The sequence below is a fragment of the Vanessa cardui genome, chromosome 30, assembly GCF_905220365.1.
Source record: "Vanessa cardui chromosome 30, ilVanCard2.1, whole genome shotgun sequence".
Lineage (NCBI taxonomy): Eukaryota > Metazoa > Arthropoda > Insecta > Lepidoptera > Nymphalidae > Vanessa > Vanessa cardui.
In genome coordinates this window covers 3,671,064-3,698,927 of record NC_061152.1, presented here as the reverse complement: position 1 = coordinate 3,698,927, position 27,864 = coordinate 3,671,064, and the positions used below count along the sequence as shown (strand labels likewise).

General features: G+C 33.1%; 1 protein-coding gene across 1 annotated transcript; it reads left to right on the top strand.

Moving 5' to 3' along the window:
* Window positions 1-12,668: 12,668 nt before the first annotated feature.
* On the top strand, window positions 12,669-19,867 carry LOC124542335 (zinc finger protein 624-like). The gene is made up of 8 exons (XM_047120307.1): window positions 12,669-12,867; window positions 13,240-13,349; window positions 14,108-14,771; window positions 15,333-15,535; window positions 17,026-17,151; window positions 17,759-17,953; window positions 18,932-19,145; window positions 19,706-19,867. Exons 1-8 carry the CDS (start codon window positions 12,772-12,774, stop codon window positions 19,787-19,789), a joined length of 1,692 nt encoding a protein of 563 aa, XP_046976263.1. The 5' UTR covers window positions 12,669-12,771; the 3' UTR covers window positions 19,790-19,867.
* The last annotated feature ends 7,997 nt before the right edge of the window (window positions 19,868-27,864 follow it).

The following is a 27,864-nucleotide window of genomic DNA, read 5'->3' as shown; positions in this document are numbered from 1 at the left end:
TATCGTCTGGATAGGCACTCATCAGATATTCTACAGGCAAGCAGCGTTACTCAATTTTGTTATGGTACAGTTTAAATAGTGAGCCAGTATAAATACAGGCACAAGGGACACAGCATCCTAGTTCCCAAGGTTGGTAGCGCATTGGCGATGTAAGGAATAGTTAATACTTCAACCCAAACGAAGTAACCAGTTATCGGCTGAGATTCGTTATCGTTTAACAAATATATAAATATTTATACGTATAACTCATAAATACACGGAACGCTGTATATTTATGACGTTACAGTGAATTTAAAACATCCTCGAAAACATCATAACGCTTCAGAGCACCATAAACGAACTCGGCAGCCGTCCAAATCTTTGACATCAAAGTAAATCCGTTTACACGAACGAGATCTGTCAAAACATTATCATAATAATAAAAAAAAGCTACGTTTACACTTTTGGGGCACGAAGTGTCACTCCTTCACAAAAGCATCAACTTCACTGAGTCTTCACTACCAAAATCTACATTAATATTTTAAATGTAACTCTATCTGTTCATCTGTCGTTCTTTCACGACCAAACCAACAACAACGACAGCCTGTAAATTTCCCACTGCTAGACTACCCTACCCTTTTAGGAGAAGGTTTGGAACAAATTCCACGACGCTGTTCCAATGCGAGTTGGTGGAATACACACGTGGCAGAAATTCTATTAAATTGGATGCAGGTTTCCTCACGATGTTTTCCTTCACCGAGCACGATATGAATAATAAACACAAATTAAGCACATGAATATTCAGCGGTTTTTGACTGGGTGTGATTCTGCAATCATGGGTTAAGATGCACGCGTTCTAACCACTGGGTCATCAGGACCAAACCGCTGAAACGAATTTCATGAAATTTGCTATGAAGGAAATACGAACTCCAAGAAAAGGCATAGGCTAATTTATTTGCCTGACACATGACAACCAATACACTAAAACGGGAGAAAAACTGCGGGCGACTCCTTGTCTTGTACATGATAGCGTAAGGCGATTTTTATCCCAGTCATTATGAGACGATGGCTGCACTTGAAAAATTGGTTCTGGTCTCATTTTAAAGAGCCATAGACGTTCAGAAAATTAAAGAAGATTCTTGATAACAATTTACTAAACTGTTACAATTACAATTATTGAATTTAGAGTGCCTTTTGAAAGTTGACGAAACTGTTCAGGGAATTTTGGAAGTGTAGTTAAAGTGGATGTAAACAACTGAGTATAATAAAGGTTTGCTTTATCTTTTTTCCTACTTCCATTGAAATAGACGTAGCAGACGGCGAAAGGTGTATAGTACGACACAAATTAGATGTATCATCGGCAAAAATCGTAAAACCGATCACATCCGAATTGAGTACGCTGTCTCAAATTATCAATATTTATTTCTTATGTGAATATCTTTACACAAACGTAATAACTTGTAATATCATATGACCTAATATATTCGTCAATTTGACACGTCGATTTGCTTTCTCGGGTTGAACTGACCTGAGAATCTATAGCGACAAATAGCGTTGAACGGCGCGATAGGGAGCTATTTCTATTTGTTGTGTATATCGGCAGTAACCGGTTTTACGAATTTTGCCGATGCTACATCTAAGTTGTGTCGTACTATAACTAGATTTCAAATCAATCAGACCTAATTCAGAGATTTTCAATCAGTAGGGTACTCTACGATATTTAAAACAGTACTTCAAAATATTGTATATCCTCATAAAAAGCCACAAAAATCATGTTTTGGCAAAATTTAAACCTTTTTATTCCCGCGAAAAACGCTGTCAGACATTTTGGTGACGTCACACCTGTATAAATAACAGTCCATATTCATAAATACGACCAGCATTCTGCTTTTACAAATCCGGTTTGCATCTTAATAAATAAACACGTACAAATAAAATTAACTTTGATTTTTTTAATTTAATGTTAAAGTAAATCCTTGAAGTTAAAGTTCATAGATATAGTTTAGCTGTTAATAACTTAACACTGAACTGACCGTATTTGCCGCACTTACGTCACACCATGGCGATTCGTGTTATAGGTCACGTGACATGTACATTAAAAATTACGATTTTTTAGTTTAGTATGATAAAGTAAGGTGATTTTATGACTCAAAATCAGAATTTTTAAACATATTTCTATGTAATCTTTAAGTTTTATCAACATAATTTATATTTCACCACCGAAAGTACCCTATTGTATTTATACATAAACAAATCCTGTGTCTTCGCTCGCTTTTTAGGAGTTTTTCGTCCGGTGTTAGGAATAAAACTCTTTTCTTGGATATCAAACTTGCTTCGTAACAAATTTCAACAAATTCGATTTAACGGTTTGTCCTTGAAAGCATTACAAACAGATGTATAATATAATATTAGTATAAATAAATTCTTAATTCGGAAAATCTACGTAACCAATTTACATAAAACTTATACTAGAAGATGCAAGGAGTTTCGGAGATTTGGTATATATAAGCTAGATTTCGTAGTTTCACACCCTTAAAAAAACTACTGACGTGACGAGCGTGAATCATAATACCGTTTTGACGTCATAACAAAGTTCTAGAATTACAATTTAGAAACGTTAAAAACGTGAAACTGACAACCTTATATCCTAATGTAACCTACCCAAGACTACTCGCTGGAATAATCCATTACGCGTTTCTCTCAGAGAAGTCGGGGGGGGGGGGATGGTCTCGCTGATACCCAAGACGACAAGTGCGCGCCGGCACACCCACTAAAAAACTAAGCTGTACCCTCTCCGTCTTTTCAGCGGGCACTAAAGGATTGATTTTGCATGCTACTGTGACAAAGTCATAACCATCCTGGTCAGCCAATCACAGTTCAAAAGTGACACGAAAAATTCAAGCCTATTTGTTAAAATTCACATATCAAACAATTAAATCGTCACAATATATCGTCGGTTTATTTACAAGGCGTATTACTCGATAAAAGATTATATAGATGATAACAAAAGCGAAGGATTATCAGTCTTAGATTTCCTTGTAGGATAAAATACTACATTTATTGTTATAGTATACGTAGGAACCGGTAAATGAGATGGTGATATGTTATGTCAGCTATAGATAGAAATATTAACCATTCCTTACATCGCCAATGCGCCACCAACCTTGGGATCTAAGATGTTATGGCCCTTATGCCTGTAGTTACTGCTCACACACCCTTCCAAAACGGGACAAAATAATAGTTTGTACTGCTTTTTCGATATTCTGATAGAATATCTGATGAGTGGTAGCTACCCAAACGACCTTGCACAAAGGCTTACCACCAAGAAACCAAGCCGTACCACAAAGATGTTTAAATCGGAACACAACAATACCAAATTTTCTATTTTGGGCTGTTAAATATATCATGAGTGGGTACCCAGAAGCCCTACCGCCTACTTTTTACTTAATTAAGACTACTAAACAAAGAGAAGAGAAGTCACTTGTGCCTCACGGCTCACTCACCCTTAAAACAGGAACACAATGATTCTAAATACTGTTGACTATAAAATATGATCAAAACCCTGCCAAGTTTTACGTAACAATGTTTATTAATTCATCATGTTATAAGACGAAATCCTTCTATCCTGAGTTGAATTTTTCACAGATACTTATAAAGAATCATCATCCATCCCCCTGCCCTTATCCCAATTTTATTTGGGGTCGGCGCAGCATGTCTCCTCCTTCTATACTTCTCTGTCAGACGTCATATCACAAGTAACTTTCTTTCTAACCATATCATCTTTCACACAATCCATCCATCGTTTCTTTTGTCGTCCTCCACCTCTATATCCATCCACATACATGCTCAAGGCCTTCCTCACAATATGTCCCTCATTCTTCAACTTCTCGGCTATCGGTGTCATTTTCAAACTTCCTCTTATGTAGTCAAGATACTTATGAGGAATAGATGTAGAATTGTGCAACAGCACAAACTTTTATCACCAGTAAAGTATATTTGGTCTATTCGCTAATTTAGAAAACCGCAGGCATTGAGGTTATGGCTCAAATAGATTCAAAACAAATTATTGGATTTTTCTGTTGATAATTTTTCAGTTACATTCTGGACAGACCTACCTCTCTCTTATCTAAACTCTTCCCAGGTTGTAAAGTCAAGAACATTAGAGTGAATTTGAACCAATACAATTATCTAGAAAAAATCCCTTGAAAGTGGCGTATATGGCGTGTGGCGTAGCTAGGTGAGGAAGGGCCCCGGTGCATAGAAAAAGAATCGGGCCCTCACCCCCTCTTTCCTATCAATTTTTAACTAATATTTATCCTTTAAAATTATAGATACCAAATAAGAAATCCTGTGCGTAGGGTCGTGGTTTTCTAGCTTCAGAAGCTTAAGGTTTACTTAAGAGGGTACCCTGAACTCCGGGACCCTGGTGCATTGCACCACCTCGCCCTACGATAGCTACGCCACTGAATATAACACTTATATTTAAACTCTTGTTTTCATAAAAACATTATAAATTTAAATTGATAAAACTTATATCTCCGATAGAAGTTATCGGTGTTAGTGATTCATATAACACGATAAATCAATCAATATTCGAAAGAGATAAAATAATAAGTCACTATGTTGATGAATCACATCACACACAAGTAACCATACATGTTAACATATATATACACATATATATCAAATCTTAGTGCCGAAATGGTCCAGTGAGAGAAGAAGAGAAGAGTGAGATGATTACGATTACGTTCAAATCCAGCCAAGCACCACTACTATATATGTGCTTAATTTGTTTTTATAATTCGTCTCGTGCTCGGCGGTGAAGGAAAACATCGTGAGAAAACCTGCATGTGCATAATACCAACCCGCATTGGAACAGCGTGGTGGAATATGTTTCAAACCCTCTTCTTAATGGGAAAGGAGGCCTTATCCCAGCAGTTGAAAATTTACAGGCTGTTACTTTATTTTTTTTACTTGAGGTTTGGGTTCTTGTGAGGGTACCTCAAGGATGAATTCTTGGGCCATTTCTCTACCTCGTTCATGTTAATCTACTATCACACTGCGCGATCTTTAGGTAATAAATACAAAATCGTATTATTTGTTGATGACAGTTCATTAATATTCTATATAAAAATCAGTTTTTATGACACTGTGAACATTGCTCTTTTCGAAATGGTACAGTCGGGGTAAGAAAAGGTTCGTCACCTTAAGATCTATTTTCGTGTGCTCAGTGTGAGCGATAATCTGCTTCACCGATCGAGAATGACATTTTGCGACGCAATGTCACTATAAGTCACATCTAGCAAAGAGTAAGTAAGTAACTTTAATTTTATATGGATTTGTCAGTTTTGTGCTTTAGTTCCAAAAGGTACTAAGAGTTAGGACTCGATAAAGAAATGAATTTGAAAACCGACGTAGGTTTTCTTACTCTGACCGTACATACGATCGTAAGATGTGTAAATACAAATCAAGTGTATTTCATTCAAGTAAACTTAACAATGAAGCCTTTTCGAATCGTCAATATTTAAACAACGTTTCGGAAAGCAGCCTCCAGCGAGACGAGCGGCATGAAACTCGCATAGTTGCTCTTTCCAAATAAGCTGATTTACAATATTATCCACAAATTGGTCTTCGAATTCGAAGCATTAAATATTCTAGGAACTGCAGAATTCATTGATCATTCATTGTTATTGATTGGATAGAATTCATAGTGATATTTGAATCTACTTTTACGAATTCCAAAGTAACTCTATCTGTCGCTCTATCAAGACCAAACCGCTGAGCCAAATTTGCTGAAATTTGGAATGAAGCAAACTTCATCTCCAAGAAAGGACATAGGCTGCTTTTTTGCCTGACACGTGACAACCAACACCCTAAAACGAGCAAAACCGTGGCCGGCTCTAGTAGTCTCTAGCTTTCAATAAGCTAATAAAAACAGATTTTGTTACGCTTATCGTTTCAAAGAATTTAGTCGTATTCAGTGGACAAACAGTGTATGTAAGGATATAATACTGCGTTATGAAGATAACGAACCAAACGATACGTTTGAATACGCTTTAGCACCAAATAAAAAGCTAATTTAAAAAAAAAAAGTAAAGACATTTCTACGATAGACTGAAACGTCAATGTCAACAACACGTTCGAAATTCAAATACTGGTAAAAGTCAAAACTAAACATCGCTGCAGCGATAACTCTCCGTTATGTCATCTAATCAAACTATTAAAACATAAAGCGCTTTATCGTCGACGTAATTTAATGGCGCTTACGCGTTTCGTTAAACGTAGTGTAACAATGTGTCGTCCCTATAGTTCTTTAACTCCAATCTGTACTAAATACCAATATTATAAATATGAAAGTAACGCTAACATACTACTTGGTGGCAGGGCTTTGTGCAAGCTCGTCCGGATAGGTACCACCCATCAGTAATTCTACCGCCAAATATTAGTACTTAGTAATGTAGTGTACCGGTTTGAAGGGTGAGTGAGCCAGTGTAACTACAGGCGCAATGGACGTAACATCTTAGTACCAAGGTTGGTAGCGCATTGGCGATGTAAGGAATGGTCAATATTTCTTAAAGCGCCATTGTGTATCATTGATAAGATTTCATTGAAATTTGGTATATAGACAGTTTCAGTCTCAGTTAAGTAAGGCATAGACTACTTTTATTAATTCAGTCCCCGAGGGGTTGAAGTGGGCAATCAGCTAGTCTCAATAAAGTTGTACTTTTATAACTTAAAAAAAAAGTAGTTTGTAATACTTATTTTTTAAACTGTATTACTAATAGTAGAAGCGTTCCCCGGAGCACGGCACGCGGCTTTTCACCCCCCCTACACCCTGGATTAAGCCAGGCTTGACGTAAAACACACTGTACTTCCAAGGGCAAATAGTCCAATGTTGACATTTTAATATAAATTTTATACCTTGCCATTTGGACGACCATAGTACTATTATGACTGCCTGCCTCAGTACGCTAGTAACTTAGGCATGAGGCCTTAATAATATGAAATTAGCTAATACTATTCCATTCTCAGTAACAACTTAGAATCTTGAAGTAGGAAGGTATTAAGTAAAGCCACCCGTTCGGAATTTAGATTATACCCAGAAGAACCAGCAAGAAACTGAATGTGTATTGATAATAAAATTTATTAATTGATATCAATGATATTCTAATAAACAGATATGTTATACCCATACTAAACAACAGAAAAAAGTGTGCCGCGCCGGGGACCGTTTATTTTACATTTCGTTACAAGTAAAAAGGATAGCTTGATAAGAACAATAAGTAAAAGGGATAACTAGATGTTTTAATTACGCAAAACGTATTAATACGTAATTATGATGCATTATAACGTATTACTACGTAAAACGGCTAAAGGTAAACGTCCCAATTAGGACGTTTTCTAGTCTTCACTTTTTGCGCGTTAATAACATATCTGTTTACTAAAACATCATTGATTGATATATAATTTGTGTATTCTATATTTATATTTTTTTCATAGTTTTAATTATATACTCATATTATTTTATTTATTAGTATAGCACCACCCACCTTATATTCTATTACCTATCCTACACCGTTTGGTTGCCTGGAAGAGATCACTATGTAGCGATAAGGTCGCCAAAATTGTACGCCTCTTCTATCAAGGCCGAATCTATGTTAAATTTATTTTTACTTTTCAGTGTGGTGTACAATAAAAGAATAAATAAAAAAAGAAACACTGTACTTACTCTCTTTCAACATTTAAAAATACAAAGTTGTGTTAATCAAATACAATAATATATGAATATCCTGCCTAGAAGTCATTATTAGCTTCACGCTTTTCATCATCTATACAATCCTATAGAATTATGCTTTTTTTATAAAATATTTCACCAGCCGTTGGAACTGCGATGTTATGTCCCTTGTGCCTGTTACACTGGCACTCACCATTTAAACCGGAACACGACAGAGAGTGTTGAGTGAGTGGTACCTACCCTGACGGGTTTAGACAAAACCCTACCACCAAGTATCTTCGATAAAAATCGAAGCCATCCCACCACTGAGACATGGCGGCTATCTTGTTGTGTAAGATATGATAACTTTGTATCTTTTAAAAATAATAGTGTCATATCTATTTATAGATATCAGATTAATCAATTTAATATTTGGACATTATTTTAGTTATGGCATGAAGAGGAACAACTATAGATAACTAAAACGAAATGATAACTATGAAATACAATTATTAATTACGATTTGACGTATAATTTGAAACACACAAATGCGTAAGCGCCGGAATAATTGGCGCTTACGACGTTATAGTCGCGAGAAACTAGTCAATTTAAGCGATCTAGCGCTTTACGTTTTAATAGTTTGATTAGACACAATAAAGATTTATCGCTGCAGCGAACTTTTGTTCTGAACCTCACTGGTATTTGAACAAATTGTATACATTTTTTTTTATTTTTATCTGTAACACAAAACCAGGTCAAATATTACGCTAAATATTTGACATTCACCACCACATATGGCTACAGAGAAAATAGTGATAAATTACTATAAAAAATAAATACAAATTCCTTTTTTTGTTTTTAATTTGTATAAACAGCTGTTGCACTAAGAGAATTTTTAAACACAATAATGAAAGCACAAAGTCACTAACAATTTATAAAAGAACACAAAACTCACACAATAGTCAATATTTAAGCCATTTGAAAAGAGATGCTACTTATTTATATATTTCATTATATTATTATTGAGCTGTGATGGGCCATCAGTGGTTAGAATGCGTGCATCATAACCGATGATTGCGGGTTCAACCCAGGCAAGCACCACTGTATATATATATGCTTAATTTGTAATTATAATTCATCTCGAGCTGAGCGGTGAAGAAAAACATCGTGAGGAAACCTGCATGTGTATAATTTCATTGAAATTCTGCCACATGTGTACTCCTCCAACCCGTATTGGAACAGCGTGGTGGAATATGTTCCAAACCCTCTCCTTAATGGAAGAGGAAGCCTTATCCCAGCAGTGGGGAATTTACAGGCTGTTACATTACTTTACTTTTTAAAACCTCCGATCCACACTGTGTCTTTTTGTATTATTAGTGAGGCAATACAATAAATTTTCTCTTAAATTTCACTACCAATACACTACCGAGTGTAGGATCTAAGCCGGCCTGTCATATTACACTGGCATACACAAATTGGATCACTGCAATACAATGCATAAACATTTAAAAGCAACAGAACTAATGAGTGTGTAGTACTGACAGTTTTACAAAGCATTACGAGTAAACTAAGTTGTATTCTCTATTCCATTGCCATGCCTAAAGATCTTATTGTTTCTTATTTAAGTGACAAAACTTTGTTGATCAAATTTTAGAAAGAGTACCATATTAATTTATTGTCAGTTTTTCTCAGTAGAATTGAGAAGAAAAATTCTTTAACCTAGATCTCGATTTGAACAACCAATATCCGATCTCGGTATTATAATATCAAAACTGATTGTAAAATCCTCAGATAAAGTATATTTTGATTGATCATTCTCATAATCTGATGGAAAAGCACATGAAATTTTGATTCAAACTCCATTTAGTGCAGGGAATAAACTAAACATTACACCATTCAAGTAATAAAATATTGTGTACTTACTCTGGAGTACACTGAACCATTACTCACACACACATTGACAAACATTGTTTAGCATACAATACTAATATTACAAATGGGTAAAATTTGTTTTTTTATGTATGGGATAATGATCAGACTTATAATCCAATTCTAAAATTAATTGTCTGGAAAAGATGGCTAATTAGCCATAAGTCCCCAGTTAATCAATTCAGTTCATTCAATTCATTAATATCAAACACTCAATCAATGAAGTTTTGTTTTTTTTTCCATGTTACTAATATTGGTTTATTTTTTTCTGGATTTAATCCTAAGCTTTCGTAATTTTTTAAGTGGTATACATTTAATTTATTAATTAATTATTTTCACTGGTAGAAAGGTACATTCCTGACTACTATTGTGTGTAAATTAAATATATGTGATATCATTTATATTATTAATTATTTGCACCCGTGTGTAGCCAAGGCACTATTAATAAATATTTACAAAAATGTTAGATTTTAATCTATCCCTTATATCTATACATCAAATAGTGTAATCTTCCTTGAAGATTAAATGTAATTTTTTATCTATTTTATTTAATTACAGTAATATTTCTATTAACTATTTTTTTTATGTATTAAATTATGTTATAGTAATAATAGAATTCCAAAAATTTACAATTCTTTTTTTTCGTATTTGATAAACTGGTCAATAACATGTTTTTTTTTTTTAATTTGTTAAAGTAAGGGAAAAGAATCAAAGGTCACATTTGTAAAAATGGTCACTTCAGTCGAATTAACCATGGGTTCAAGTTATTATTATGTCCCAATTGTAGAAAGTTCCCTTCAACTAAGGACTAGTATCACTGCTTAACTCAAATTATTTTTAACATTATTTTATGATGGGCAAGGTGTTATGCTTATTTTATTTTTTATTCTGATGTTATAAAGCAATACAAAATAAGTTTTATATAAGAGATAGTTTAACGAAACATTTTCTACATAGAATACAGCAAAAAATTAATCTTATTGGAATCTTGTTAAACACGAAAAGACCTATTTTTTAACCAACCTAGTAACTTGATACAGCTTAATTAGATTAAAACGTACTACAAACAGCCAGTCCACGATAATTATAGTTCACTCAGATCATGACATTATAAAGAACCTCTTTTTTATTTTTAAATTAAAGAAAAATAGGTACATACCAGCAAGCTCACAGCCGATGTTCAATTCTGTATTGTTCATCAAATAAAATTAAATGTATACATTTTTTGACTACCGGCGTCGTTTGTTGCCAAATCCATTGAAACACGAAAAAGGTCGAATACTTTCGTAACTCATAAATATTTTTTTTCGCACAACAATCGCAGGACACAAACGTCCAATTATATATACTATGTACGGCACAGATCTGTTCTAACTTCTATATTAATTTAATCACTTTATGCGAATATAGTTTAAACAAATCGAATTTTCGAAAAAATCCGCACGACACATAAACATAGGAAATATTGACACATCGAAGTCCGCAACTCCTCAATTCGACTCTTGAACGGTTGATGGATGTCGAAACGAAATGTTTAATAATTTTCTGCTTCAAGACACAAAAAGTATCCTCCTGACGTACGACATGCGTGAGTGCGTGAGGTACTAGACAGTCTAGCAATGTTAATTATCGATATCGATATCGACATTCTAAAACGGAAATATTTTATATTTGTTTAAAAATATATACATTCGACTCTTCGAATTCGAATTCAATGTTTAACAAATTATATAAAATATCAGATTAATCTCGAGTTTCTGTAATGATTGATTCATTTGTATCAATTAGTCACTACTTTAACTGTGGTTTAGGTTTAGTTAAGAAACACTTATAAATGTCGAAGTTTCCACTGTAATGTCATATCATTGCAACTTGCGAAGCCGGGCGAGTCACTATTTAATATTAATTTTTTTATCACATTTTTAAATAATATTGTATGTGTTTAGAATTGTTCCAACTTGATCCTACTGTATTTTTTATCAAGCTGGGGATTATGAGTTAAAAATATATTTTAAATTTTAATTTTTTTTTTATTTATTTATTTCTTTTTATAATAAAACATACACATTAATATATTTTACAAGCCATTAAACCATTTTCTGGTTTGTATTGGCTAAGAAAAGTATTCGCATATACTATTTATTAAAACTAAACAATACAGGCTGTTCCCAAATGTCTCATTTAATTATATATATTTTTTTATTTATATACATACCATATACACATACACACATATACATATATATACACATATTTATACATATATATATACATATATATATATAATATATGTATGATAAAAATATTTTTTTAGGACATTTTTGATATTTTTTTCTGTAATTTTTTCTCTAATATTTTTTGGAAACTCATTTATAACATACGTATAGATTTTTGGTTCTTGGTAAGGTTAAGTTTAAATTGGTTATATTTCTGGTAGTCATATTATGAATATAAGGATTTTTTAGTTCATTATTAAAATAATTGTTAGAGAGTATAACGAGTTTAATTAGATCATACACTGGTAAGACTTTACAATATTTGAAAAGAGAAAATTTGTTTTTTATTTTAATTTGAATTTTTTGGGGTACTATATTTTTTAATATTCTTTGCTGTATTTTAAATATTCGGTCTAGGTAAGTTTTAAATGTACGTCCATAACTACCCAGGCCGTAGGATATGATACTTTCTGCTAGGGTCCTATACATCATGAGTAATATGGGGAAGGGTACCTTATGCTTTAATTAATGTTATCCTCGAATACTAAATAAATAAATATAATATCGATATCGATATTACAACAGCACTAAATATTAAACCATAGACACGTTTTAATTTTTTTTCTAACCATAAATAAATTTATATTTGTATTATATAATATTTCTTTCAAGTTTTGAAAACCAATTAGCAAATGAATCTAAGGATAAATTCATATCTTCGAACATATAATTCGGGCATAAAATAAGTAATATGAGCTACAATTTTCATCAATAGATCACTTTTTCATTTAATTGACTAGTTTATGGTAATCTGTTTTCGACTGTGGAACACTAATGTCATTTCCTCAGAACTAGTGACAGCAACAAAAATAAACAATGCAACCCAAATATTGTAATGTATTTTTAATTAAATAATAAGTGAAAATAAAACAAATGTCTTCGTTTTTGTGTTTTATTTGCCACAGTACAGTTAATAAAGAGATAAGTGAAGACACACGAGAAAAATATCGAGATGTTGTCGGAATACCTGTACGTAATATTTAATATATATAAGTTTATTATTAAAATATCTTAAATCCTGCCTTAAATCTGCTATCATGTCCGGGTAGCAGCTCACAGTTTCTCTCTCTGCCATATGACGGACTCAGCATGTGCACAGTAAATCCAAATAATGTTACGGATTTTAACTCATACTAAGTTAACTCATATTAGTTAATTTAATCGTTAGTTGTTAGGAATAAAAAGTTGAACATATCCTCTGTTCATCCTTGAATTTCAAGCTGAGTTCTTTGGCTCTTAAATAGCAACAGGCAGAGAGTAACTTTCGCATTTATATTTTATGTTTGGTCTACAGACAAAGAGTAACTATTGCATTTATATTTTATGTCTGGTCTCTTGCAGTTATGTCCCGATACCCAGTTATGTTTCATTTGCTGTCATGTCTTGAACAAGCTGTCTCTATTCAAGTCGATATGTTACAAACGAAGCTTGGAATATCCGGTATTATTCAGGTAATACCATTACTTAATCAATTTTAATAAAAAAAAAACTAATTATAATACACACACAGCCCCAATGTGTGTATCTGTGTATAATAAATAAAAGATATAGGTTAATGAACTCCTAAAATTTATACACACATTTGCAAGTTTTATCAGATTTTGATGGCTTGATAAAAATATTAAACTACTGAAGTATATTATTCAATGGTAAAAAGTTTTTTTGTAACTGAACAGATTGAAGGGAAAATGTAATGGTTTTTTTGTTTAATTGTTTTATTATATATACACATATGTAATGTATATCATATTAAATTATATAGAAAACTTAAATTATTTTAAAAAGATAGGCAATTTAATAAAATTTAGAGTTTGTTATACTCGGTAATGCTTTCTGTGAGGCCCTTAGCGTGGGTAGTCCACATATATTCTACTAACAAGAAGCAATATTTGTTCATGTTACAGTTTGAACGGTGAGTGGGCAAGTATAAAAGGAACAAGGGACATAACATCTTAGTTCACATAGTTAGTGGTGCATTGGTAATGTAAGGTATTGTAAATATATCTCATAGTGCTACTGTCTATAGTGGTCACCATTTACCATCAGGTACATCATTGACCATCCACCAACCTATATCACTAAAAACAAATTCCATGTTTAAGTGCATAATGTTATAAACAATTTAGAGCTTTCTAGAACATTCTAGAAAATCTCCTTGGCTAAATATATAAACAAATTGTAACTGACTGATTAATCTTTAAAATTTCAGTGAAAAGGGCACGTTAAATCTACAAAGGAGCAATCTAGAAATCCATGTACTATGTCCCGACGATTGCATAGAATATCAAATGCATAAAACATATGACTTTACATACAACAATGATTTCATTGACGATACAAATTATACTGACAGTGAATATGTGAAACTTCACAATGAAAATGAATTTAATGATCATTTCATTCAATATGAAACAGTTGATAAAAATAATGATTACAATTTAATCGAACCTATTATAGAAGACAATGATGATAAACAAAATGAAAATGTACAAGATGTTAGTGTTAATACAATTGATGATGTATTTAATGAAGTCTGTGATGATATTAATGATATGGATAATGATGATGATAATCTTAACGTCGTTGCAGCGACTACTGAAGGAGAAATTAATGAAGAAAATCAAGAAATCGTTGAAACAAAAAATGACGATCAAACAAATGAAGATTCAAAGATAAACAGACTTAAGAAATCAAAGAGCGCTAAGAAGAAATGTTTTAGGAAAATAGTTTTAAGTCTAGAAGAACAGAAAGCAGTTCTAGAAGCGAATAGAAGAGAAAAGAAGTACATAGAAGCTGAGTTTAAGTGTTATAATTGTGCAATGGGGTTCTTATTCAAAGACACGTATCAGACGCATATGATGAGGCATGAAGAGGTAAGTTAGGCTAGAAGCCTTCTTGAGAGGAAGGCTTAACAACAGTAGGCAAATGAGGTTAACAAGCAAGTGACGTCACCGTAAACCCGACCAATCAGGATCGTTTTGTGTCACGTGACAAACGTTTAAAGGATGCATTTTTATTTATGGATTTTGGAATAAATTAAGTATTATTTTCAAGTTTCCTTAGTAAATAACCATTTTTAAACTCATAATATACACTGATTACAATAATTCACAATTTATTTTTCGCATTGTCAAGCTGTTATCCTATTATTTTAGCTTAAGCTTTGCCTACTATTTGTACCACATATTAAAATACAGGCAAATGACGTCACCGACCCCATTGCAGCGTCATATTGTCGAAGTATCGTTTTCGCGCGCTATTCAAATATGGAATTTTTAATGTGATATTTTTCGGCAAATATGTACTAGTAATAAAAAATATCTACTTTTACTGGGTTCCTTAATATATACTAAAGAATATAAAATATATTTTAAATACCAATCAAACAGCATATTGAAGTTTTATTTGTCAAATAACCTATGAAATATTTTCAGTCCAACGGTGAATATCAATGTAGAACGTGTACTCTGCGTTTCGCGACGGTAACGGTGCTACGGCACCACACGGCGAGCCACGCGGAGCGCTATGAGTGCACCAAGTGTGGCGCTAGCTTAAAGCCGCGCGCGAAGAGGCTGCATGTCTGCGTTAAGAGGAACGCGCAGAGCATCGCTTGTCAGTTCTGTGGGAATTTGTTTAGGTGAGTCAATAAGACCTTCTTGGTTTTAAGCTTTGCCAAATCAAATCAGAATTAAGTAGTTAAGTGAAATAGTTTTGCATCATTATCATAACACAGTATAAAACAAGGTAGCTTACCTCTGTCTCTCCCTATGTATGCTTAGATGTTTGAAATTACGCAACGGATTTTGATGCGGTGGCGACGGTTTGGTGATACTTTTTAATAGATAAGAGTGATTTGATGGAAGGTTTTTGTATATAATACAAAATATAGTAAAGAAACACTGATAATTTGAGAAATTTCTAAAGTGGTATCTTAAATAAACAAATTCTGTAGTATATTTAGTATCGGTATTACATGCTTGCGTAGCTGTGGCGGGTCGCTAGTATATGTATGTATATAATACAACCCGCCTGGAAGTCAGTAAGCATTTCCACGTTTTTTTGTCGTCTGCATAATCTTGTAATCTACACTACTAACAGATTCAATCAATCAATCAAATCAAGCGATGTATTCAGAACCTGACAGGAAACTCAGATATTAAAGCAGTCTTAAATATGTTCTATAATTAATTTAGTCCTCGATAACTTTTTTTAATTTAAACATATTTGTCAATTATATTATATTATGGAATATGTTCCAAACCTTCTCCTCAGAGGGAGAGGAGGCCTTTCGCCCAGCAGTGGGAATTTACAGGCTGTTGTTGTTGTTGTTGTTTGTTGTTGTCAATTATAAATATATAAAAGAAAATAAGTCTAAGAATTGACCCCTGAAGACTCCCAGATCTAATACTAGCAATGCCTTGTATTATATATAAATTATCGATATTCGGTATGTGTTTACAAAATACAACATAATATACTAGCGTTCCGACCTGACTTTGTCCGGGTGAAGTAAATTTAAATGCGCAACGCATTTAAATGTTCTATTTAGATGCCGATCGTAGCGCCACCTACTGCCTCCAATGTTAACAATCCAGAAATTACTCATATACAAACAATTTTTTAATAGAAATCGATCCATCGGTTAAGGGTTTCACTAATATACACACATACAAAATATACTATTTATATAGTTAATGTGGTATTCGCAATCAAAGGCTTTAGAAAAATTGCTAAAATTTTAAAACATTTAAAAGCTCGCAATTTGTGATTAATATTCTTAATTATAATATTTAATCTTATCGGCTATCATGGTATGGGCATGTAATGCGCAGGAATGAGGAACACATTGTGAGGAAGGCCTTGAGCATGGATGTGGATGGATAAAGAGGTAGAGGACGACCAAGGAGACGATGGATGGATTGTGTGAAAGACGATATGGTTAGAGAGAATGTTACTCGTGAGATGACGCCCGACAGAGAAGTGCGGAAGGAGACGACATGCTGCGCCGACCCCAAATAAAATTATATAAAATATGTTTAAATAAAATTGGGATAAGGGCAGGAGGATAAGGATATAATATTTAATCTTAATAATACTTACATTCTCATTGAGCTCCTTTTCTTACAGAGATGCGAATGGCTTACAGCAGCACCTGAAGAGGGTCCACACAAGCAAAGCCGGGGGTCGCTTGCTGTCATGTGTGGTATGTGGTGAGACTTACAACAACCAGGCTGTTCTACGCACGCATATGATGTAAATATAATCGGTCATATATAAATTAGGCAGACAGGCAGGCTGGCAAATTGTTGCTCAATTGTAATTGGAGCCTATAGATATTGTCACTGTAAAAAATATTAACCGTTCCTTCCCCTGTACCTTTTACTCTGGCTTAGTCGCCCTTTGGAAAGCCATTTACTTGGTGGTAGGGCTTTGTTCGGGCCTCTGGGTAGGGTACAGAAGCGTAGTGTACCTTGACGGGGCCCCGTATAAAAAATACTTGGGGCCCTTATGAAAGGTAATTTGGCCCCAGTGGCCTCGTACAATTGATACGGAAGGTAGGGCGGTAACTATGCGCCTAGTAGGGTACCAACCTCTCATCAGATATTCTACCCCCAAACAACAGTACTCAGTTGTGTTGCGGTTTGAAAGGTGACCCAGTGTAACTACAGGCACAAGGGACATAGCATCTTAGTTCCCAAGTTTTGTGGCGCATTGGCGATGTAAGGAATAGTTAATATTTCTTACAGCGTCATTGTCTATGGGCGATTGTGACCACTTACCATCAGGTGGCCCATTTGCTCGTCCGCCTAACTATGTCATATAGCAACCAAACTGACATGAAATCTTTTGCACATCCCAGAAAGCACATAAAACGAAAGTTCCACTGCGAGCAATGTCCAGCAAGCTACAGTAGTCCATACACCCTGACCCAGCACAAGCGCACCCACGAGGGGGCAGGGCAGCTTCATCACTGCAGCACCTGCGGGGTGGGGTACGCGACCAGGAAGAGTCTACTGGCCCACAAACGGAATACTATGAATCATCAGCAGACGTTGTGAGTACTTGATTTCTATTGTTTCTATTGTTGGAATAATACAAAAACTCTCCTCACAATCAATACTTTATCTCTCCTGAAGTGGTTTTCGATCCTTCCAATTCGACGATTAAAGTCAGAATGACCATTTCTAGGCTTACTCCTAGTATTTAATGTTTACACGCCCCTCCTTCGACTGTAGCAACATCCGGTTTCGATCCATTATAAAAACAATTTAGTTTAGTCAAAACCGGATGTTGACAATCAACGCAAATTGTAACAACTATGTATTTAAATCGAATTATTTATGCTGATAATACTTTAATACATTAAAACAATAAAATATGATCATATTAAAATAAATATGCTAACACTATGCCCAAGTTTTATATACGATACTTGCTATTGCCGGCTTTGCTTAGATAAACTTAAAATGTTACCACTTAAGACCACTTTATATACATTGGTGTGTATTAGACCCCTCAGGGAGAATATCCTGAAACTCTTTAATACGTATCTACTCATTTTTAATCAGTATCCCATTAATAGAAATTCATGTTTCTAACTTAAAAAATGACGAATTTTTTTTAACCCCCTTAGGGCAAAATTCAACAAAATGCCTTCCTCAGTGTGTGTCTACTCAATTAAATTGTTCTAATCACCAAATTTAATGGCTAACTTTAATAGTTTACGTTCAGCGATGATGAATCAGTCAGTCGTGAGTTGTTATTAACCTTCTTCTAGAAAAGGAGGTGTTCAGTTCGACATGTATCTATCAGTTCGATATGTCGCCTAGCCCGGCAGTGAAGGAAAACATCGTGAGGAAACCTGCATGTGTCTAATTTCATAGAAATTCTGCCACATGTGTATTCCACCAACCCGCACTGGATCAGCTTGATGGAATATGTTCCAAACCTTCTCCTCAAATAGAGAGGAAGCCTTAGCCCCGCAGTGGGACATACGGGAACCTTCATTCCCATTACAATTTTTTTTTTTCAGATTCGAATGTCCAATATGTAACAGAGTATGCCCGAATCAAAGATCACTAGCGTCCCACATCCAAACAGTCCACTCGTCCACCAAGGACTACACCTGTACGCTGTGTCCAGCTCGTTACAGCAGTCGGAAATCCCTCGTGAGGCATATAGGCACACATAATAAGAAGCCCGAAATCAAAATGGCGATTTGTCACTTGTGTGGTAGCACCTTTAAGGTGAGTTTTTTTTAATAATATATTTGTACTCTACCAAAATATAATAAAATTATCAATAATAATATTTTAAATACAAAAGTACAGTATGACACAACTTAGATGTAGCATCGGCAAAATTCGTAAAACCGATGACATCCGAATTGAGTACGCTATCCCAAATTATCAATATTTATTTCTCATGTGAATATGATCTTTACACAAACGTAATAACGTGTAATATCACGTGACCTAATATATTCGTGAATTCGACGCGTCGCTTTACACGCACTCGCTGTCTCGGGTCGAACTGACGCGGGAATCTATAGCGACGAATAGCGTCGAATGGCGCGATAGGGAGCTGTTTCTATTGGTTCTGTAAATCGGCAGTAATCGGTTTTCATTGCATTTTTCGATGCTACATCTAATTAGTATCGTACTGTAACTCTATCTGTCTGTTATGCTTTTACGGCTAAACCACTGAATAAATTTGACGAAATTTTGTATAAACAAAGCTTAATAATTTATATAAATATTAAATGTATTTGAATCTTTGTATAAAATTTTAACTATTTTGATTACAGGGTACAAATAAACTGAACAGGCATTTAAAACAAGTTTGTGAGAAGACAAAGTTGGAAGAGGAGATTTCAGCTTTGTATTATTGATGAATTAAAAAAATATGTATTATCTGTGATAACTGATATGTCAAAATGACATTTGAAATACATGTTTGGAAAATTAAATGTTCTTTATTTAAATTTGAATTTTTTTAAGTGTTTATACATAAGATATTTTTTCTCTGTATTTTTTATAAAAAAAAAAAAATATCGAAATTATTTACGATGCAATATAATATGAGATCTTTGGCATAAATATTTTAGGTCTTCGCGTGATGGAAATAAAAGAAAAAAACAACTGAATTTTATTCAATTTTGCAATAAATTAAAACATTGTAACGCAGCAAATGATATAAGGCTATAACCCTCCATTGCTTTAACTATTATTTTATTTAAGACGTCACTGCATTTGGTTAATGGACATTTCTTTTCCAAGGTGCCTTCACAAATGTCAGTTTTAGTCAAATTCCACTTCTTCCGCCAAACCTCAGTCAACGAACTCTTTTTCAAAACCTTCTTCTCTTCCTGCGATGTTTGTGTACTATTCTGACTCAATAAATTCTTATAACGATTATTTCTTTTCAATAAATCTTCTAAAATATAGAATATATAGCAAATATTTTCGGATTTGTCTGTGTGTTGAATTTCGAATGAATCGTTTAAATTTTCTAACGTTTTATCTAATATAGCAGTTATTTTTTCTATTGAATATTTTATTATATGTAGTGATCGATTCAAGAATAGAAATCGCTGTATTGTTTCATCTTTGTTAAGCTAAAAGAAATGTTCATTTTTTTTAATTATAACGTATATCTAAGGTTTGTTTAACTTTATTCCTACTCCCATTCGAATAGGATATATATATTCCATTAGCAGCTGTAAAGCTAAATAAACATAAGATTTACATATTCCTTCCGATTTGCTAAAAGTTCTTGAATAATATATCTCTATTTATAATACAACCAGTGGCGGATTTATAAATCTGCCGCTAGTAGGCTAGTAGTAGGCTATTAAATTTTTGCAACATTTATGATTTGTGTTCTATCGTCCTCATTACATCGGTTTTTCCCGTTATTAGTGTGATTATAAACTAGGTGATATTTCTGTCAGTTGCTAGATTATTTTTCCAACCCGCTAAGCAGTGACGAGTATACGGATTACGGACGTAATGTGTGTACATATAATTATAAGTTTTTTTTTTAATTTCTGGAAGATAATAACAAATTTGGGCTAAACTTGCCGCCCTAGGCTCCAGCCTACTTAGCCTATTGGTAAATCCGCCACTGAATATAACACAATATCATTTAACTCCATTCAGCTGTACGACTTTGACAGCTAAGAAAGTAATATGGCGGCATAGATCAGCCATATTGCCATATTTAATTTATGATACAATATGATTATAATACTTATAAAACATAATATATGTAGCTTAAATACAAAGTATATTACTATATTGTCCCCATAATTACGTCCTTCGTAAATTTTATTCAGTAAATCGTTAGATATATCAAGGATTTCTTCGAGAAATTTTGGATAGATCTCATCTTCGTGTAATTTGTCTATTAATTTACCTAATACCTATAAATTTAACAGATTATGTTAACAAGTGTTGCAATCAAAATAAACTTTATTCAAGTGGGCTTTTACGAGCACTTTTGAATCGTCATTTAACAACAATATGAAGTGAAGCTACCACCGGTTGGGAAAGTAGATTCTACCGAGAAAAACCGTTATTATACTAAATTCTTGTTTTTTCTATATGTTGTTTATTTAGGGATTACCCTAAATAAACAACATATAGAAATCAGTTCAGACGTTTCAGAAATTATTCTGAAACGTCTGAACTGATTCCAACCAGATGAGAACTGTCAGTCAACTGTCATTCCAAATATAAATTAAGGTAATACAAAAAATAACAGCACAAACATCACATACATATATTGTGTCAACATTACATACATTATTGTGATCCCTTTGTAAGTAGCTAAAGCACTTGTGTTATGGAAAATCAGAAACGACGGTACCACAAACACCCAGACCCAAGAAAACTAATGATAATCTACATCGACTCTGCCGGGAATCGAACCCGGGACGTCGGATTGGCGTACCCATGAAAACCGGTGTACACACCACTCGACAACGGAGGTCGTCATCACAAAAAAATCATTGTTCAAATTTCCGTTCTTAAATTAAATTAAATTAAAAAAGTATGTACTTAAAAGTTTAGTTATTCATAATTATTTTTATATTTGTCCAAATTCACAAAGTCTGGCAACACTAAAATTTACAAAAAGAACCTCTTCGTTGTCTATTGACTGATCATTATCATACTTTACAATCTCAAGAAACATCCTTGATACTTACTTTAGAAATTTCATCAGTTATTTCTGAAGTGCTTATAACTAATGGGCTCGTTGTGAGGAAATCCATTAAACAATGTGCGGATTCGTTGATCCATGAACTAGAACACTGTGATGCTGTAAAAAAATTTAAGCGCTTGAAAACCAAAACGATAAGGATTAAAGTAAAATAAAGTAACAGCCTGTAAATTCCACTACTGGTATAAGGTCTCCTCTTCCATTAACGAGAGGGTTTGGAACATATTCCATCACGCTGTTCCAGTGTTGGTGGAATGCACATGTGGCAGAATTTCGATGAAATTAGACACATGCAGGTTTCCTAACGATGATTTCCTTCACCGCTGAGCACGAGATGAATTATTTACATAAACTAAGGACATGAATATTCAGTGCTGCTTGGGTGTGAACCCACAATCATCGGTTAACATGCACGCGTTCTAACCACGCGGCCATCTCGGCTCTCTCGACAATCTCTTAACCTAGTCGTAGCTGGTTATAAGGATTTTGTGCAAACCCATCTAGGTAATCCACTCATCAGATATTCTAACGCCAAACATTAATACACAATATTGTTGTGTTCCAGTTTGTACTAGAGCAATTAGTGCCACAAGGCAACATAACATCTTAGTTCCCAAGGTTTTTGCCTTTTCAGTGCCAAAGTCAAAGTAAACTGACCACTAACTAAAAGGTCATTAGACAGTCCACCTTCCTGGAATTGTATAACCAAAAAATGGAATTTCCATCTCACCACTGTCACCAGAACTCCTCAGTTGGAAGCTTCTGTACCCGGAATCGGATTTAGTCAACTTTCTGTTTAAATAATTTTTAACTTTATTCAATTCTTCTAAAACTTTAAAAGTAATTATCTCAGCTTGAGATTCAGTTAAATCGGAAGCTGAACCATTCGGACTAAGATTAATTGTCAAATTATCATTTATAAGATCAGATCTAGCTAATTTATCTTTTGGATTATTATCATTGTCATCTCTATCAGAAATAGTTTTATAATTCTGTGACATTTGATCGTCTGTATCTTTATCGATTTTATTACTTCTTGAATTATTTAAACTAAATATCTGACTTTCTCTATTATATTCGAATTCGTCCAATGAAAATGAATTAGCGTTAAATAATATATCATTTGTATTAACTGTGTTTTTGATAACGTTATTAAAATCATTTCTATCTGCTTGTATTGAGTGATTTTTGGAATATTTAGATTGGGTGGAACTGATAGTTGAATTTGTGTTTAGAATATCTAAATTCATAGATAAATCTATACTTTTGTTATATTTACTATTTATATCACAAGAATTTGTAGATTGAGTTGAGAATTGTGTCAAAAATATTTGATTATTTGAGTCAATTTTAATGCGTTTCGTATTTGAATTTTGATCGTCATTTAATTTAATTTTCCGATCACTTGTATCGTCAACTAAACTTGTATTATTTATACCATTATTAGGTATTTGGTTTGTTATATCGACATTTGTTTTTATATTCTGATCGATGTTTTCTGTTTCATCATTGTTATTTAGTATTAAATCATCTGATTTTGCATTGTTTAAGTATAAATTTGTAGATATGACAAAATCATCTTGACTCTGACTTATGTGAGTATTGAAATCTGTGTAATCTCTCAATGTGTATATTTCTGTTTCTTGAGAATCTTTTTCATTAACATCTATTAGAGTTTTAGGAGAGTTGTTTATATCAGTTACTTTTTCAGTATTAATTGTTATTTGTTCAGATATTATTTCAGCGTCAATTTCGTTTAATATATGATTAATTAGATCAATTTTCGATTCTTGTGATCCTTCGAAGTATGTTGATTGTGAATCATTTGTGTGTATATCTCTCTATAAATTAAAATATTATTATCTTATGTATGTACTAGTTGAGCTTGCGGTTTTCGAGCAAAATACTAAATAATCTTACCCTCTCGTGGGTTAGATTAAGAAAATGCTCTTTCACCAAATATTTAAATCGGTTCAGCAATTTAAGCGTGATACTTATAAGTAGCCACACACACAAATATGCTTCGCGTATATATCTACAATGTCCCGAGCTGAAAAGCTCATAAAACCCATGGTTCTTGATGATATCCAGGCCGGATATATTAAATACATATATAATTGTATTTAACTAATAAGACTTTTTATTTTGGTATTGTTGTATTCTGATTTGAAAGGTGAGTGAGGCACAAGGGACTTAACATCTTAGTTCCCAAGGTTGGTAGCGTATTGGCGATGTAAGAAATGGTTAGTATTTCTTCTTCGATGGACCACTTACTATTAGGTGGCCCGTATGTTTGTCCGCCAACCTTTACCATAAAAATCATTTATTTCAAGCGTGTGAAACCAATGCGGATTCTTATAATTTTGTTTCTATGTTAGTAAGATCTTATTTTATTACCTTATTAGTGATATCGTCTATATCATTCAATTCCTTCATAACATTTACCAACGAATCATCATTAGTTTTCGATATACCCTCTAAATTACCAAAGTCGAAATTTTTCAATATGGTAACACTGTCGTTGCTGACGTCACTTTCGGGTTCCAAATTCGAATCGTTGTCATCAATTTCGAAGTCACTTTCGCATATCGTGATGTCGTCGTCGTTTTGATCGTTGATTGTTTTTAGGATATTTAAGTGATCTTCAATTGATATGTTTTGTGGTTTTGTTTTGACTACTGCTAGTGCTACCGCGATGCGATACTTTTCAATGATATATTTGTCTAGAAACATTTATATTTCTTACTAAGGAAAAACTATTCGAAACGCTTGGCCCTTGGAGTAGTGGTGCCAAAAGCTTCATCAAAAGTATAACACCTCGCCTCATTGCCTCCATTGGTGACAAGAGGGCTGGTTCGTTGCCTACAGTATCGGAATTGCGATTCAACGGGGAAATGCTGCTAGCATTCTTGGCGCCATTCCACGCGGTCAAGATTTATTTAGTAACTAGTTTTAGTGCATATTTGTATATATTTAAGCATTTTATGTAATTAATTCTTATGTTTATTTAAAAAGGTTTAAATATATGAACACAAAACTTATTAATAACTGAACTGTAATTTACCTTCTCTTGAACTCACACTACCTCCATACTTAATTTCATCGAAAACGCTTTAGTTGTTTAAGCCTTATTAGTAAGAACAAACACAGAAAAATATTAACTGGAATTCTTAGTTTTATTTAATCTTTTTTAAGATGTCGATACATGATCGAAGAAAATATGTACATTTATCTAATGCAAAAAAATAAACTTTTATAAAAATAATCAAAATTAGAAATGTTTTCATTGCTCAAGAATAAGAATAATTATATAAACATCATGATCATGCTTATAAATTATTAAAAAATTCGGAATCAATTTGGTTTATGCGCTTTGGTTTTTGGTTTATATTATAATTTGCGCTCAGAGTGAGCTATTCCAACGATCAATTGGGGTAAATTACATATTATTTGTATATCTTGTCTATGATATTTAGTTTATTATAGGTTTTAACCATAAATTCTATTGAATGTACAGTGGCGAATTTACAAATCTGCCGCTAGTACGCTAGTAGGCTATTAAATATTTGCCGCCACTACTTTTTATTTGCAACATATATGATTTGTGTTCTATCGTCCTCATTACATCGGCTTTTTCCCGTTATTAGTATGATTATAAACTAGGTGATATTTTTGTAAGTTACTAATTTTTTTTTCCAACCCGCTCTGTAGTGACGAGTATACGGATTACGGACGTAATGTGTGTACATATAATTACTAGTTTTTTTTGTATTTCTGTAAGATAATAACAAATTTGGGCTAAATTTGCCGCCCTAGACTACTGCCTACTTAGCCTTTTGGTAAATCCGCTAATGTAAATGTACATTTGTATAAATTTAAATACAAACTTACCATAATCACTAGAACTCATTTCTTAAATCGTAATTATTTTATAATATTAATTTTTCATAAAAACATTTTGTTAAATATATCTACAATCCAACGTAAACAGTTACAAAAGTGTATTTTACTTCGCGCCATTTAAAATTTTTAATAACTTAAATTCATTGGCACTGGTTAGATATCATTCAGCTTAATTTTGTTAACGTAAAAATATTTTTTTACTATTATAATTTTAGTCATTAATATTATTATTGATATTTTTTAATAGTAATATAATAACAATGTTTTTGAACTGAATAATATTGAAAATTTAGTAAAATATATTTAATTAAAAAAATAAAAATTTTGACAAACGTTTGTCACGTTAAATAACAACAAAATAATATTTCTTATAATTAAAATGATAAAAAAATATAAAATTTATCGTTATAAATATGGCATTATACACAATTTTATTCGGAATCAGCATATTTATGATAGCTCTTGTGATGGCGATCATAAAAAAAATGTATTTTCATTGGAAAGAAGAACACAAAATCGAACGGACGATTGTTACTACAACTGACAGACCTGGTAAGTTAAGTATAGCGCACAATACAATTTTTTTTTTTTTATTTATTAAGGTTTGTCAAAATTTTCTGCTTGTGTCACATATGATACAATCGGTTAGAAATCTTTGCTTTTTAATGAATTAATATTTAAAACTGCAATAATTGTTTTTAATTATTGAAATAAGAATTATTCTCAACATATAAAATATTATTAAATAATTATTTTTAAAAGTAACTGACAGGTAACTGTGCTTCTTGCCGGTTCTATATCTATTTTCCGAACGAATGTTTTCACGAGCCTTCTTGAGTTAAGAATTGGTTTATTTTTCAGCAGTTAGTATTATGATTAGCCGAGACAAATGTGTACTACGTCGAAGGAGGTACGCAGAGGATGTTGACATCTATGATGTTGTCACCAAGAGCAGTATTAGCTTAACGAAGGAGAACAATTCCAGTCATGCTATTTAATTGTTATTTCATATTTATGTAGAGCTTTTTTCAATGAGCTGTATTTTATTCGGCAATTAAATAAACACATGAAGGTTACACAAAGAAGGATCAATACAAATAAACAATAATTTTAACAAAAAAAAAAAAACGTTTTTAAACAATACAAAAAAGTAAAAAATAATAATTCCGTATTTATTTTAATTATCAATAAATTAATACTTACCTTACTTTTTACTTTATAATTTATATGTAGTTTTAGTTAAAATTATTTTTATTTTTTGAACCGTCGTCACGGGCACGTGCCTAGTCAATCAAGAGAAAGAAGCTATACGAGTCCCTCAATTGACACTTCATCAAAGTCGCTTACAGCTGCCTGCCTCTATGTATGCTTAGATCTTTAAAATTACACATTCGAGAGGAAGGTTTTTGCATATAATACACAGACAATATAGCAAAGAAATACTGCTAATTTTAGAAGTTAAAAATGTCGTAAATAAACATACTCTGTGGTATATTTAATATAACAACAACAACAGCCTGTAAATTCCCACAGCTGGGCTAAAGGCCTCCTCTCCCTTTGAGGAGAAGGTTTGGAACATATTCCACCACGCTGTTCCAATGCGGGTTGGTGGAATACACATGTGGCAGAATTTCTATGAAATTTGTCACATGCAGGTTTCCTCACGATGTTTTCCTTCACCGCTGAGCACGAGATGAATTATAAAGACAAATTAAGCACATGAATCAGCGGTGCTTGCCTGGGTTTGAACCCGCAATCATCGGTTAAGATGCACGCGTTCTAACCACTGGGCATCTCGACTCATTTAATATAAATTAGCAATAAATTAAAAACAGTACA